This window comes from Pinus tabuliformis, chromosome 9 (genome assembly GCF_031772625.1).
Source record: "Pinus tabuliformis cultivar Carrire ecotype Pingquan chromosome 9, CPIR1, whole genome shotgun sequence".
Classification (NCBI taxonomy): Eukaryota; Viridiplantae; Streptophyta; class Pinopsida; order Pinales; family Pinaceae; genus Pinus; species Pinus tabuliformis.
The window spans coordinates 1,278,841,550-1,278,855,944 of NC_142307.1; the positions used below are offsets into that span (position 1 = coordinate 1,278,841,550).

At 39.2% G+C, this 14,395-nt stretch overlaps 1 protein-coding gene across 6 annotated transcripts in view; it reads left to right on the forward strand.

The window, feature by feature from the left end:
* TGH (SWAP (Suppressor-of-White-APricot)/surp domain-containing protein) overlaps window positions 1-14,395 on the forward strand; it is a 302,427-nt gene that overhangs the window by 257,892 nt on the left and 30,140 nt on the right. For all 6 annotated transcript variants that reach the window (XM_089445357.1, XM_089445358.1, XM_089445360.1 and 3 more), the window contains exons 16-17: window positions 11,206-11,439; window positions 11,671-12,315. In XM_089445357.1, coding sequence (XP_089301483.1) covers window positions 11,206-11,439; window positions 11,671-12,315 — 879 coding nt within the window. The remainder of the gene's footprint in view (window positions 1-11,205; window positions 11,440-11,670; window positions 12,316-14,395) is intronic.

The following is a 14,395-nucleotide window of genomic DNA, read 5'->3' on the forward strand; positions in this document are numbered from 1 at the left end:
ATGACGCTTCCGCGCTCCGCGCTTCCGCTTCGCGCTTCCGCTTCGCTCCCGCTTCGTGCAACATTGGTATAAACTGCGTGCACAATTGCCTGTAAACTGTTCTTTTGCTCTAAAAATGTTGCAATTTTGTGCGGAGAGGAGGCAAGTTCATGCGTTTCCAAGCAAATTTTGGGCTTAGACCCCAGTGCGCTGCGCGCCTCACCCAACGCGCCGCGCGCCACTGATGCGCTGCGCGCGTGTATTTTTACACTGCGATCTTTTGCCTGATGTGCCGCGTGCCTAGTCCAATGCGTCGTGCACCCCTGAAACTACTCCAACTTCCTCACAAACTCACAATTTCGCTTTGGAATGATGTTCTTCACTCTTGGCATGCAAAATGAGTTGAAAATGTCATGAAATATCTTTATAAAGACTCCCTTTTGATTTTTGCTTGGTCCATGACCCATTTTATAATGTTTTGTCGTTGACACTTTTTCAAGATTAATAGACTTCTGACCTTTTTGGTTTCCTCCTTAAATTTGGTTGAAATAATGATTTTCTTTGCAATTCTTTGCAGGGATAGCTGTGATATGATCTGGCAAAGGAGACCAAGGCTGCGCTTGGACGATTCAAGAACTGAAATTTTTGAAGATTTTTACAAAAATGAGATGACAACTTATCTTCAAAACAGAGTTTTGAAGAGAAGTCCTAATTTATCTGTATAATGATGAAATTATTGAAGTAACCACCTATCGAGGACATCCCTCTGGCCTGCTGGTCTTCTTAGACTTTGCAAAACAAGACTAACTCAACCCAAGACCTAATGACCAAGAACCATTGTTATGACCCAGAAATTTGAAACAGGACTGTACATGACCTTTGAAGACTTATTTTTATGAATAGACCTGAACCAGCAGTGCCAAGCACGAGGGGAATGAGTAACACAAACCATTCCGTCAGAGTTATGGCATGCTTAACGAAATGCAACTAATCGAAACTGATGGGACACCTAAACATGAAATGCAAAAAAGAGCTTTGATCTCTGACGGAGGGATAACTAGACCGACTCTAACAGAGGGCAGAAACAGGTTCACGCAGAGGCCATGAGGGATGACGCAGTTGGTTGAGGGAGATGTTTTGCCGATGTCGAGATTGCGCAGAGCCAAGAGGCTCAATCCTTCAGTTGCTGGGGCGAAGGAAGCTGTGGGCAGTTTGCGGGAGCAAAGTTGGTGGGGTACTGTGGTCAGAGAAGTACCTAACAAGGCAAAACCAAGGTAGAGGGAGATGTTGCTGAGGCAGATTTCTAGCCAAGGGATCTGGATCAGTGTTGCAGTTGCACAGATGATCGAAGAGGGGCAACTTGACGGTTGGCAGAAGGATTTCCAGGAGGGAAATCGGGATTTAGAGGGAGTCTAGAAGAGAACTTCTAGACAGGAAGTAAAGAGATTTAGGAGGAGTCGAACCGACAACATCTAGATGGGAAGTAGAGAGACTCAGGAGGAGTCAAACCGAGAACTTCTAGACTGGAAATAGGGAGATTTTGCAGGAGTCGAATCGAGGACTTTTAGGCGGGAAGTAGAGAGACTCGGAGGAGTTGACAGAGAAGAGCAGAGAGATGGCCATGAATGGATTGAGGGATCAGGACAGGCTGGATGGGACGTCCAACTTTGTGGTCTGGAAGGCCAGGATCCTGTCCATTCTAGATAGATATCGCATCAAGGCCTTTGCCTTGAGAATAGTGGCGATCCCAGTTGACTCGACTGAAAATGATAAGTACGAGGAGGCAATGGCAAGGGCGAAGTGCATCATCCTTGATGGGGTCAAGGCTCATGTGGTCCAACATATTGCCGAGAAGGACATGGCAAATGAAATGTGGGAAGCCCTGAAGAAATTGTACCAGCATACTTCTGTGTAGAGGAAGATGTTACTTGAGATTAGCTGCGGTCATACTAGATGCAGAAGGGGGAGCAGATAGATCACTTCCTCGGTCGGTTGAAGGAGATCCGGGACCAGCTGACTTCCATAGGGGCCATGCCAGATGAGGAGATATTGGTGAGGACCACACTTAACGCAGTCTCCGAGGAGTGGGAGACATTTGTCTAGAGCATACTGGGCAGGGCAGGTCTTCCAGATTAAGAATAATTATGGGCGGCTCTTCGCCAAGAGGAGATCAAAACGCTGAGTAAGACGGGAAGTAGCAGCAAAGGAGTCCAGATCAAGAAGGAAGAGGAAGAGGATGCAGCTCTGGCGTCTGTGGGAAAGCAGGAGAAGAGGAAGAAAAAGGACCTCTCTAAGGTCAAATGCTTCAACTGTGGGGAACTGGGTCATTATGCGAACCAGTGTCCGAATAAGAAGAGTAAGGGAGAGGCGTCTGACTTTAAGGCAGCGCCAACAAAGGCAGAGAAGGAGGTTGAGGAGGATGGCAATTGTGCCATGAGTGCTCATATACCTTTAGAGAAGAGGTGGGGAGACATCGAGTTGTAGTCAGGAGGACTACAGGCGATGAGGGGTAGGATCCTTGACGTACCCAACCTCTTGGATTATACCTGGCTACGGGAGCTCCGAAGAGAGAGTAGCAGGACTGACAGATGTTAGTAGAGATGGATGCGGATGAAGCGACAGAGAGTGCTACAGTGCAGGAGTCCCCGGGCAGCGCGAGGCTAGCAGGATGCGACATTGCGAGAGGCAAGGAGAATGTTGCAACAATGCAGGATGGAACAGAGAGGTTTGCAGCGGTGCGAGACGCAGGGAGTTGTTGCAGCAGCGCAGAGGTCAGTAGAGGGAGCAGTTGTTAGCGGCAAAGGGAGCTTCAACATTGAGAGTGTTTCTAGCCTGACAGGGATGTCAAAAGTTGGGTGGATTAGTTACTTACTTCTCAGTAACTAAGTTGTAGTGCAATAGCGGTTAGCAGTAGCATGATGCAACATGATGAGAGGGGGTTGCAGTGCAGATGCAGTGCTGTGAGGATGGACCAACATCAACACAGATGCAGAGGGAGCTGTTGTATGGATGAAGCAGTGGGACTGGCAGGGCCATGGGCAATAATACATGATACAACAATACATAGGATGTTGGGCAGGGAGGCCTAGCATCAACACAAGTACTAGTGCCAAATAATCAGTGTGATGCTCAGTGAGGAGTATTACTAGAGCACTGTCCTCGCTAAGAGGGAGTGTTGATTTGGGGTAGCATCAAATGTGCTCTAGCCATGAAAATTGGTGGAGAGGCTAAAGCACATGAGATCTCTAAGACCCAGAAATGGTTTGGGCAGATTCTAACCGGTTTGGGAGATATTAAAATAATTAATATTTTTAATGGAGTTCCTAAGTCTAAACTTATGAAAAATAAAATATTAATGGGTATTAATATAAAACTGGGTTAGAGGGTTCCAAAAGTCATGGATCAAGCCAAATCTAATCTTAGCCGTTGATTAGAGATTTAATCTCGGCCGTTGAAGGACTAATGAGAAAAGTATAAGAACAGACTTGAGGGTCAGTTGGAGAATACACCAGAGTGATCAGTGATTCATTTTGCTAGAGCGGGGTTGCTAAGCAAAAGTGAATCAGTGATCAACAGTGAAGGGCAGTGAGTACTGGGCAGAGAGGCAGAGATAGTGCCAAGAGAGCAGCGCAGAGAGCGAGAGTAGCAGTGAGAGCAGGCCACACAAAGCCCAGCAGAGACAACGCAAAGCCCAGAGGGACTGCGTCATCCACACAGAAGGAAGAGGGAGTGACGCAAAGGGTCCCAAAGGTTGCGCAGTGCCTGAGAGGGCTGACGCAGAGGGTCCTGGGGCTGACGCAGGTCAGCAGGAGGCTGACGCAGAGGCCAAAAGGGCCAGTGCTGAGCTTCAGAGTCGCCGGAGAGGGTTTTGTGGGACAGGTTTTTTGAATACCTGTTTCCGAATAGAGAGGTACTACTGCCGTGTATTTTTCTCTGTTGGGTGAGCTGGTTGGGCACCCAATTGTACTCAAGGAAATATTGCATAATAATAAACCCTCAGAATAGCTGCACCGGTTTTCCCGCATTGGGTTTTTCCAAGGACATTTGTCCAAAAATAACTGTGTCACTTGTGTGTTTGTTTTCTTTCAGCTGATAATCTGTAGATGTTGTGACTGTATTGTGCTTATTTTGGTATTTAAAATGTTTTAAATAACTTGTTCAAAATTTACAAGTAGAAGAAATAAACCAACAGAATACATATTAATTTTCTAACGGATAGACTTAGAAAATTCAAGATCTCCTAGGTTAGCTATGGGGGTGGTCCTTAAAAGAAAACTAAGTTAAAGATGAGGTTTCTAGGAGAATTGTTAAAGTGAAATAGATTACTTCTTTAAGATTATAAGCAAATGTGATATGAACAATAACCATCAACAACCATCAATACATAAGATAAGCATAAGCATATGAACAACTAGTGCCTTTAAAGTATTGTTCTAAAATGAAAATCTATTTGTTTGAAATAAATGGAATGCTTTCAAATGGAAAGCAAAATTAATCTTGAAAATGAAACAAGAAACTGTTAGCACAAAATATAAGGATGCCTTTAGGATATATAAACCAATAATAAATCAAAGCAATCAAAGATGTTTTGCCAAAATGAAAACAATTAATAATCTACTTGAAGAATGTAAGTGAGATGATGCTTGTCAATGTCTATCAAAGTAACTTGCCTTCAAACATTCAACAGGCATATAAGTAAACTTGAAATAGATATTCAATTATGTAGACTAGTGCCTTAAAGTAAACAATAGCTTGCCCAAAATGAGATTAAGATACAAATGATAGAAAATTTAAATGTTAGACCAAGATAACAAGATGAAATCAAATTTGCAACATAAAACAAGTAATACATGAAAATGAAATGCTCAACTTACAAGATACATCAATCATTCATGACCGTAATGACCATCAAAATGATAACATGAAATGGAGTTGCAAAAGTAAACAATATATCAAGTACAAGAGAATGAAATTGTTGCACAATTTAAGAGGATATAATACTTGCATCAAAAGTGCTTCTTGAAATGGGAAATGATATCTGCATGTGAAACTCTAAACCATCAAGATAGCCAAATGGGAAATTACGAGTAAAGTAAAATGTGATGTAAAAAATGCTATTGGTTTATTTTATTAGTTGAACTCTAAAAGCAAGATTGCAATTGAATTCTAATCCTCTGATCTCTCCCTCGCCCAAAGATTTGGATCTCACAGTGAGTAGTCACTAGAGGTAGAGGGTCCCTAAAAATCTATTCTACCAACTTAAGTTGGAGGTAAGTTTTAGTGATGCTTGGGGCATGTAAGATTTTAACAAAATGAAAAAACTAAACTTCAACTTGAAATATATTTGCTTAACGTGAAATAAAATGTTGCTTTGTAAAGTAGAATTTGTCCAAATACTTGATGCATGTAAAGCGTGCTCAATGGCGAAGCATATGTAAACTTGTAATAGTTTTCAAGCCAAATAAAATCAAGTTAACAGTGTTTTCATGCAAAAAATATGAATTTACTATGAAAGTAAATGAACTTAAATCTTGTAGTAAATCAAACTAAATAGCATGCAAAATGAGTGTGATGCATGGTTGTGTTAATTACCCGATTAAATGGGATGCATGCAACTGAAAGAGATTAAAAAATCAAGCCATAAGTGCTCTCCCCAAAAGGTGGAGAGATAGGGATACCAATGGGTAAAACTCACGCTGCTAAAATAACAAATTTTATTAGTTGTTACAAGAGGGAAAATTCCATGAAGCCTCCTCCAAAACCCAAGGAATGACTTCAAAATTGAGCTTTAAGCCATAGATCTTTCCTTGTTGAATTTTTTTTACAATTTGAGGCCCAAAAAGACTCAAGAAAATTCAAATTTTACAGGAGGAGAAGAGAGAGAGGGTTGCCTAAGATGAGCTCAGCCTCACCCAAGAAGAACTCGGCCTTTTCCAAGAAGAAATTGGCCTAGAGATGGAAATAGTCTCGAAATTTGAGCCCCAAGGTCCTGCATGCAAACTTGTAAGTAGTTTTGGAGATGAATTCCGCAAGTTGCTCCAAGAAAACAAGTTAGAAATGGCCTACAAAACACAACAAGTATTAGTTCAATGAATTACAAAATAATCTACAAAAGACTAAGCCAAAGAATATGAGTAAACTATCTTGTTTGACTAGCCATGGTTTAACTCTTTGAAATAGCAAGATATAAATAAATGAAGCATGATACTTGAAGAGTAAATTTTTAATTGATTTTGGTGCAATAAATAAGAGCCTAAAACTTAAAAGAACCCCTACAAGATAAATCAAAGTGAATGAGACTTTGGAATTTAACACATGCGGGTTCTCCTTGAATATTTCAAGGGTGGGTTGGTTCCTTTAAGAACTTCCCCTCACGCTTGAAACCTGACCACAGAAAGATTTTTCTACAAAACTTCAGCAAAACCAATTATATCCACATGAAATTAAATAAATGCAATGGAGAGAATTTCTAGAGATATATTTGAAAACCTTAAATATTTGTCTTCCTAGAGCAATTAAACAATTTTTATGCTAATATGAGATAGCTGCATATGAACATAACTTGAAAGTATGAAAGAAATAATAACATGAGGATGTAAATAGAAACATAATAACAAGTACGTCAAGAATTTACCATAAGCAAGGAGAAAAACACCTTACAAGTAACCCCAAAGTCTGTTGGATTATATTGCAAATGCATGTACAATCCAGGAGTGTCTCCTCACGCCCAATAACTCGTATTACATGATACATATGATAGCCCATGGCTCTATTATATAGAGAGTTTGGAGCAAATCCCAGGAAAGAGCAAGTCGAGTTCCAAGTGGAGATGAGAGAGACACCAAGGTAAATCGAATTCTCCATGTGGTATAGTAAACAAATCCATGAGTGAACCAAAGCAATGAGATAACTCCAGTCAAACAATCTAAACTCGAACCAAGTGTTGCCACCTTAGATGATGATCCCAAAGAAGCTCAGCGTAGGTCCTAAGGTACTGCGTGGTCCCTTCCAAGAGAAACTCGTAATTCCCCAAGTGAAGTGATAAGTGTAGAAGCACTAGAGCTAATAGTGAGATAAGTCCCCACGAAATCCTCAATCCAAATATTCCATCGAATATTCCTTTAGTGCATGAGCTCCTCCAAATAATTCAATTTTCCACATAAGCAACTGTTGCATTAACTCCAGGAAATTCAATTTTATGAGATATTGGTGCATTTATGATGTAAGGTGCTCAGTCATCATCCACATGTCCCTTGACTCAACTCTTTGACTTAGGATAATTTCCAAGTCATTTCCATGTCATTCTGTCACATGGAATAATTTCTTTCTCTATTTAATTTATTTCTAGCTTAATTTATTGCCACATTTTCCACTAAACTTAGGAAAAGTGAGTTTTGGGGGTCCTAAACACATTTTTGACCCCTCAAAGTGTGTCATAGTAGAAAGTTGAGGGTGAGAGGTGTAAATTTTATTACTCATACCCCATACAACTTCTCTAGACATCACTTATTACATTACAAATACAATTTTTATTGCAATTTCCGTTTTACAGAAAATCTAAAAAATTAAAAAACGACCACTTAGACCCAACCAAATTCCACGAAATTTTTTTGTGTGATCTATTATGGTAATAAACATTGATCCTAGACACTAGGACTCACCCAAGACCTCACCATCAAGCTGTACTCCGGCTTTGGGGTATATTTGGAGGAAAAAAATTAATTAATTATTAAGTCCTGGTAGGGAGATGATAATTAACCAAGTGAAAAAAGTCTCCCAGAGTAATACTCACTTGTTGCCAAGGTCCCAGGCTACCTAGGCCTGTTACATGACTCAAAACTTCTCATACTAGTATCACTTATTACAATTCCTTGAAGGGTGTGGAATCTGGGTACAACAGAAAATGATGAGGAGTAGAGTTTAAAAACTCTGGTAATCTGATGATATTGATAGTACAAGTGTCATTTGTTACATCCTTGGGTATGGAGTCTTCAGATAAATCTTCAGGTGCCACACCAATGGTCAACAAGTCCATCATAGCAAAACTCAAAATTGTGTATAATTGTAATTACTTAGCAAAATTGCTAAGTAGGAACATCAGATCAGATGATTGCTCAAATTTTGTTTAATCAATGATGTCATCTGTGTGCTAGTGAAGCTCTTCTTTGCACACATGACAACAAATATTTGATTGCTAAGTGTTTCCAATCTTTACCATGTTCTATTGGCCTCTGATCTCGATTTGACACCCCCTTGGAATTCGGTTTGTACGGTTTTTTATTAACAGTAGTTTGGTTTGATATGGGAATGGAAATAACCAGAGGCTGCTCAAAGGATACCTTGTCTACATTGATGCTGGAAATAGAAGCTGAGAGCTGGTCTTGTTGTGAACCTGGAATTTTTTCTTCAACAATGACTGCATCATCTTTGAGGTGAAAGGTGGAACCATCTTGAATGGGGATTTTGTGCACCATATACTTGACTTAACATTTCCACAGTGGGTAGCCAATGCTGATAGTTGTTGGGGCCCCATGATGTATAAAGTGCTTCAATAAACCTCGCAAAAGATGGAATTTATGATTTTCCAAGACTTTCAAACCATTTCCTTGCATCATTTTTGAGACTAAATGCAATTTTTTTCATCATACCCTTGTCATAAGTGACACCAATACTTGAAAGGAATTCAAGGAATGACAAGATATGCCATATGACTAAATTGTCATGTCCATGAAAACCTAGAACTGCCCTTACATTTACACTTTGGTTCTCATTAGGAAAACTATGGACATTTGAAAAATCAAAAGGAACATACTAAATGGCAATCCATGAGGGTCGTCCCATCTTATTTTTGCTTATGGGTTTTCAATACAAGGTTAACAAACAAATTCTGCAAGGAATGTTGGTCATACTTTACACCAATACCAAGGTGGAGTTGCCAAGATGAGCTTTTCTTTAAGAGTCTTCAAATTGATGGATGTGCTCACTTCTACATCTGATGGATTCTTCAAAATTGTAAGGAATAAGGGCATTCTCCCTTCATAAAGTTGCCATGTTAGATGGTGATCTTCAATAAAATACTCTGACAAACCTGTCATGAAGCATTGTCTTCAAATTTTTGGGAGAATGGGCTTTATCCCCATTAATGGAATAAAAATTGTTATTGGTCAAACTATCCTTAATGATAAAAGCCATACTCTATTAGGTACAACTCCAAGGGCAGCTATTAGGATGGTTATCACTGTCACCTTAGTTACCTATCCTCTGCACTTGGTGTTGCCTCTCCTCTTGCTGAAGGGGGTATCCCTAGTATGATTATTGTGACAAAGCAACGAGCCAGAAGATGAAGTTGAGAGTAGCTTTAGTAAAATGGAGCTTTGGGGTTTTTAGGGTTTTGAAATAAGTGATGCAATGAAGGATACATCGGTGCCAAATCCAGGAAGGGCAATGAAGTCAGGGTGAGTCAAACGGATTATGAGGTCAAGAAGAAACCCTCTTAAGAACTGACTTATTCCTTTCAAAGATTACGACTTTCAGATTAGAACCAAGAGGAAGAATAATCTGTCACACAATCAATATCAAGGTCGACAAGAAGGGAACCTTATTGGAAAACCTTCACCAACAAGATTAACTATGATTTGATGAATTGACATAATACTCCCTGTTATGGAACCAAAAGGAAGAACAAAGCAAGGTACCAAATGATCACCAAACGAAGAAAGGGAGAAGGAAAGAATAACCCTATAATATCTTCCTTCCAAGTGGTAGACTTACCCCTCAAATGGATTGATCTTGAAGGCTTGTAGAAGACTTGAGCATTTCACCATTAATCCTTATGCACCAAATAATACCCACGATGCAGAAGCTTCAAGAATTGACTATAATTATCCACAAAGAAAGATCTTTATGCTCCAAGAAAGATATGTCAATTTAGCTCCAAGGAGTGAAAGCTCCAAAAATTCAACTATGAGTGATAATGAGTAGGGGCACCTCTATTTAAAGAGTGATGTTCGTCTTCTTTTACCACAAAATAATATTATCTTATGGGAGATCCTAAAGTCTATCCTATGGAGGAGTAAAACACAGTTTCCTCCTAGTAATTAGTCTAAACAACAATAAAAGTAAAGTGGTATGGCAACATGTACAATCAACCAAGTGAAATATTGTCAAGAGAGAACTTGAGCATTTCACCATTAATCCTTATGCACCAAATAATACCCACGATGGAGAAGCTTGAAGAATTGACTATAATCATCCACAAAGAAAGATCATTTTGCACAACTTTATGCTCCAAGAAAGATATGTCAATTTAGCTCCAAGAAAGGCTTGTGGATGACTTGAGCATTTCACCATTAATCCTTATGCACCAAATAATACCCACGATGGAGAAGCTTGAAGAATTGACTATAATCATCCACAAAAAAAGATCTTTTTACACAACTTTATGCTCCAAGAAAGATATGTCAATTTAGCTCCAAGGAGTGAAAGCTCCAAAAATTCAACTATGAGTGATAATGAGTAGGGGCACCTCTATTTAAAGAGTGATGTTCGTCTTCTTTTACCACAAAATAATATTATCTTATGAGAGATCCTAAAGTCTAGTCTATGGAGGAGTAAAACACAGTTTGCTTCTAGTAATTAGTCTAAACAACAATAAAAGTAAAATGGTATGGCAACATGTACAATCAACCAAGTGAAATATTGTCAAGAGAGAGGAACGTCTCCTCTCAAGGAGGAATGTGGCTCCAATGTGCAATGTCTAGCCTCCAAAGGCTTCAAAAGAGTGAATCATCCTCAAAGTCCTCCAATAATGGTAGTTGACACCTCTAGTTTTCCTCCAAATGTTGTGTGATTTCCAAGTTAGAACACTGCTCATGGAGCATAGGTAGAAAGAAGTCAGTGCACTAGCTCATGCACTTTGTGTTACATGTAATATGAAGGAATCTGTTAAATCTGATGGAAAGTCTTGTGACACTTCAAGTATACGTATTTCTAGTGTTAGATCCCAGATGTTGCCTTTCCTTGCTTAAAAATTAGTCACTTCGGTAGAGGATTTATCTTTAAGATCAAAGTCTAAACTTGGCATTTCTTTTGTGTAACATAGCTAGACTTAATCTACAATCTGATATGATAGTTGTATTGTTTCTCATTTTTTAACTTTAATCAGGTAGTTCTGTCTTGTCATTTTTATTATTATTGAGCTTGAATATATCTTGATTTCATTGACAGCCTCCACCTCTACCTAAGGCAAGAAGCAAGATGGAGTCACTCATTCTTATCTCTAATCCTGTCAGTGATATACCTGAAACCTCTTCAATAATCGAAGGCAGGTCTATTCTCACTGAAAAGTCAGTGTCCCAATCATCCATAGAAGCCTTTAATCCTGATGAACCTGGTGAAGACAAGAAGGAAGTAGTTGAAGCCAAGGATACAGTTATCAAGAAGCCTGTTGATTTGTACAAGGTATGGACACTAGATTGCTATTTGCTATTTCTTTGCAATTCTATTTGCACTTTCCTCATGCCTTGTAAAAACTCAAATTTTTATAAGAATGGATACATTCACTTGTTAGGTGAAATGAACATATTGTCCAGACAAGCAAAGAATCTGTGAATGCCAAATTTTTTAATGTATGGCTCTTGCAGTTACATGTATGTTTATAGTTCTAATTTTTAATGGATATTTGTTTTGTAGGCGATATTCTCAGATGAGTCTGATAACGAGGAAGAAGGAAATACTGAGAAGCAGCTTGATAGTCACGAGAAGAGTGCACAGGGTGCTAATGCAACTTTGAATCGCTTGATTGCTGGTGATTTCCTTGAGTCACTTGGGAAAGAGCTGGGTCTGAAAGTTCCCCAAGATTTAGATCGAACACAGAAGGGAAAAGACATTCCATTAGTTTCCAAAGAGTCAAAAAATATGGGAGAAGGTGAGACTGCTGCAGGAAATGACATATCAATGCCTGCTAAAAGTTCTTCCCAGAAAATTTCCAAGTTGGATCCGAATCCAAAATCTAGGATACATGATTCTGTATTGAGTTCGATGAAGAGTCAAGAGAAAGAAGCTGATGCATATGGAATTGGAGAAACAGGGGGTTCCAAAGACAGTGGATTCAAAGAGGAAAATAAAATATGGCATGAAAGTGGAAAGAGTGATTACCTGGGTAAATCGTCTACTTATGATTCACTTAACAATAGTTTTTCTGATTATGATAGAGGCAAGGACAATGTAGTGGAGGCGAAAAGGAAGAGAGAACCAACACCAGAAAGGAGAAAATCACACTCAAAAAGACATCACAAAAGGGATCATAGATCATATGATGACAATAGGAGGAAAAAGGTAATTTCAATTACACGGTACATGATGCCACTTCCAGTATTTCAATTTGGATTTCTAGCATTGGTACTGTTGCATTAGATATCATCTTGTATCAATAGTATTTAGTTTCTCAGCAGAAGGTCTGCAATGTTAGCTGATAACCAGTTGGCAGTAAGTCATCAGAGTCTCAGACATTTTCTAGAGACTTGAACTAGTCGTATATCCACTGAACAGTTCATCAAGAAACATCCTAGGATAGTTACTAGAGCTGGATTACAGCCAAGAGCAGTCTCTCATGGTCTGCACATTCTATCTTCCTCAGGACTCCTGTTATGATCTCAATCTTGGATGATAGAAAAATTGTTAAATAAATCTTGTGCCAGACTATCTGCCCCCCAATGTACAGCAATGTTTTTCAGCCACAACCTTGTTTCAACTTCATTTACTTAACGGACTTGCTTGAAATTAAACTTTTTGGATTATCACTAACATTTTGTTCTTTGAGAAGGAAAAATGAAATGAAGTTATTTTTAATTTGTACCATTGCCTCAATTCTAGCAGGCCTTGTGAGAGGCCTCACAAGGCAAGAGCCAGACCAAGATGCAACAATGAGGTGGATGCCAGTATCACCTTAGCAGTCCGCCTACTGCTCTTTAGTGGAATTTCACCACACGGGAGGCTTCCTAGTTTCTCACCTAAAGGATATTCTAAGTCAATTGGCTCAAGGTGATATATGTGAAAGGCTAAGCAAGGTACTTCTTCAATGGATTAGGGCACAATTCTTTATGTAAAATGGCTAGTGTACCATAAAGAAAGCCTTAAAAGAATACTTGATACCTAGGGTTTCACAATGTAGCCCAACAAAAGTGTATCTAGGCATGCAAGCACAAATAAAAGGTTTACTTAAAGATGATATCAACAATAGGAGATGGAAAACCTTCAAATAAGCCCTAAGTTGAAGCCTTGTATAAGATTAGGGTTTTATTAGGCCATAAATTGCCTAGGGTTGATGACGTCAGCCCTACTAGGGAAAATTTCACCATGAAAAAGGCTAGATTTTAAGTCTAGGAGGTCAATCAAGGTGAGTTCAAGCCAAAGAAGCTCCAATGTCTTCCTTCCTCAAGCCCTAGTTGAATTCGACCTTTGCCCTAGCCATAGTGCCTTGCCTTGAAGGGCTTAGGAAGTTAGAAAAAGGAGGAAAAAGGTAAAAATTTTAGTGAATTTTGACCATTAGGAGGATCCCACTGCCTTTCCTTACTTGGGTGATGGAGTCTTAAGAGAGATAAAATTCATGCATGGAGTAAGGGGGAAAACCCTAGTTTTCACTTGCAAACCCTAACTATCTTTTTATGAGGGGAGAAATTAACTAGAAGAAAGCTCTCTAGGAGGTCTTCTAGGGAATTCAAGGAGAATATATTTAACATGCAATAATTTACCAAGATCTTCAAAAAAGAATTTGCATATAGACAAGGAACAATAGAAAAACCCTAGCAATATTTCCTCTCATGTAAAACCATAAAAAGTATGCAATAATACTCACAAATTTTCCGAGAAGTTAATTTGTTTCAATCCCAAAAATATCTCCCCAATACACAAACTAGTCTCTAATAGCAATAGCTCCACAAAAGATCTAATCTACACAAGTAGTGGGGTAGCAAAAACTAAGTTGAGCTCTCTTTATGGAGGCTGAAATCCACAGAGATGATGAAAAAAATGGATGGAGTGTTCCTCCTTTTATAGGAGGTATATCACATCCCTTCATCCAACTAAAAGCCCCTAAACATGTTTAATTTTGAGTAGACATAAAGTAAATGGGTTACAAGCCAACCCAATAACTCAACAAAATAAAATATGCCAACATTTTCTGACACGTGTGAGCCGCATGGCCTCTCTAAACATGTTGTCATGCCATTTCAAGGCTAATGATCAACCAAAATTTGAGAAATGGCCCTCAGATCAAGTCTTATAACATCTCCATTTGTACAAATCCAACTTTGGGTGCCCTGCAAAATCTCCATGGGTGCCACCTAGATAATGTAGTGTGCTCTCTCTTTAGTGTTGGGGGTCCATGAGGTAATACAAGCCCTCCATAATCATCATG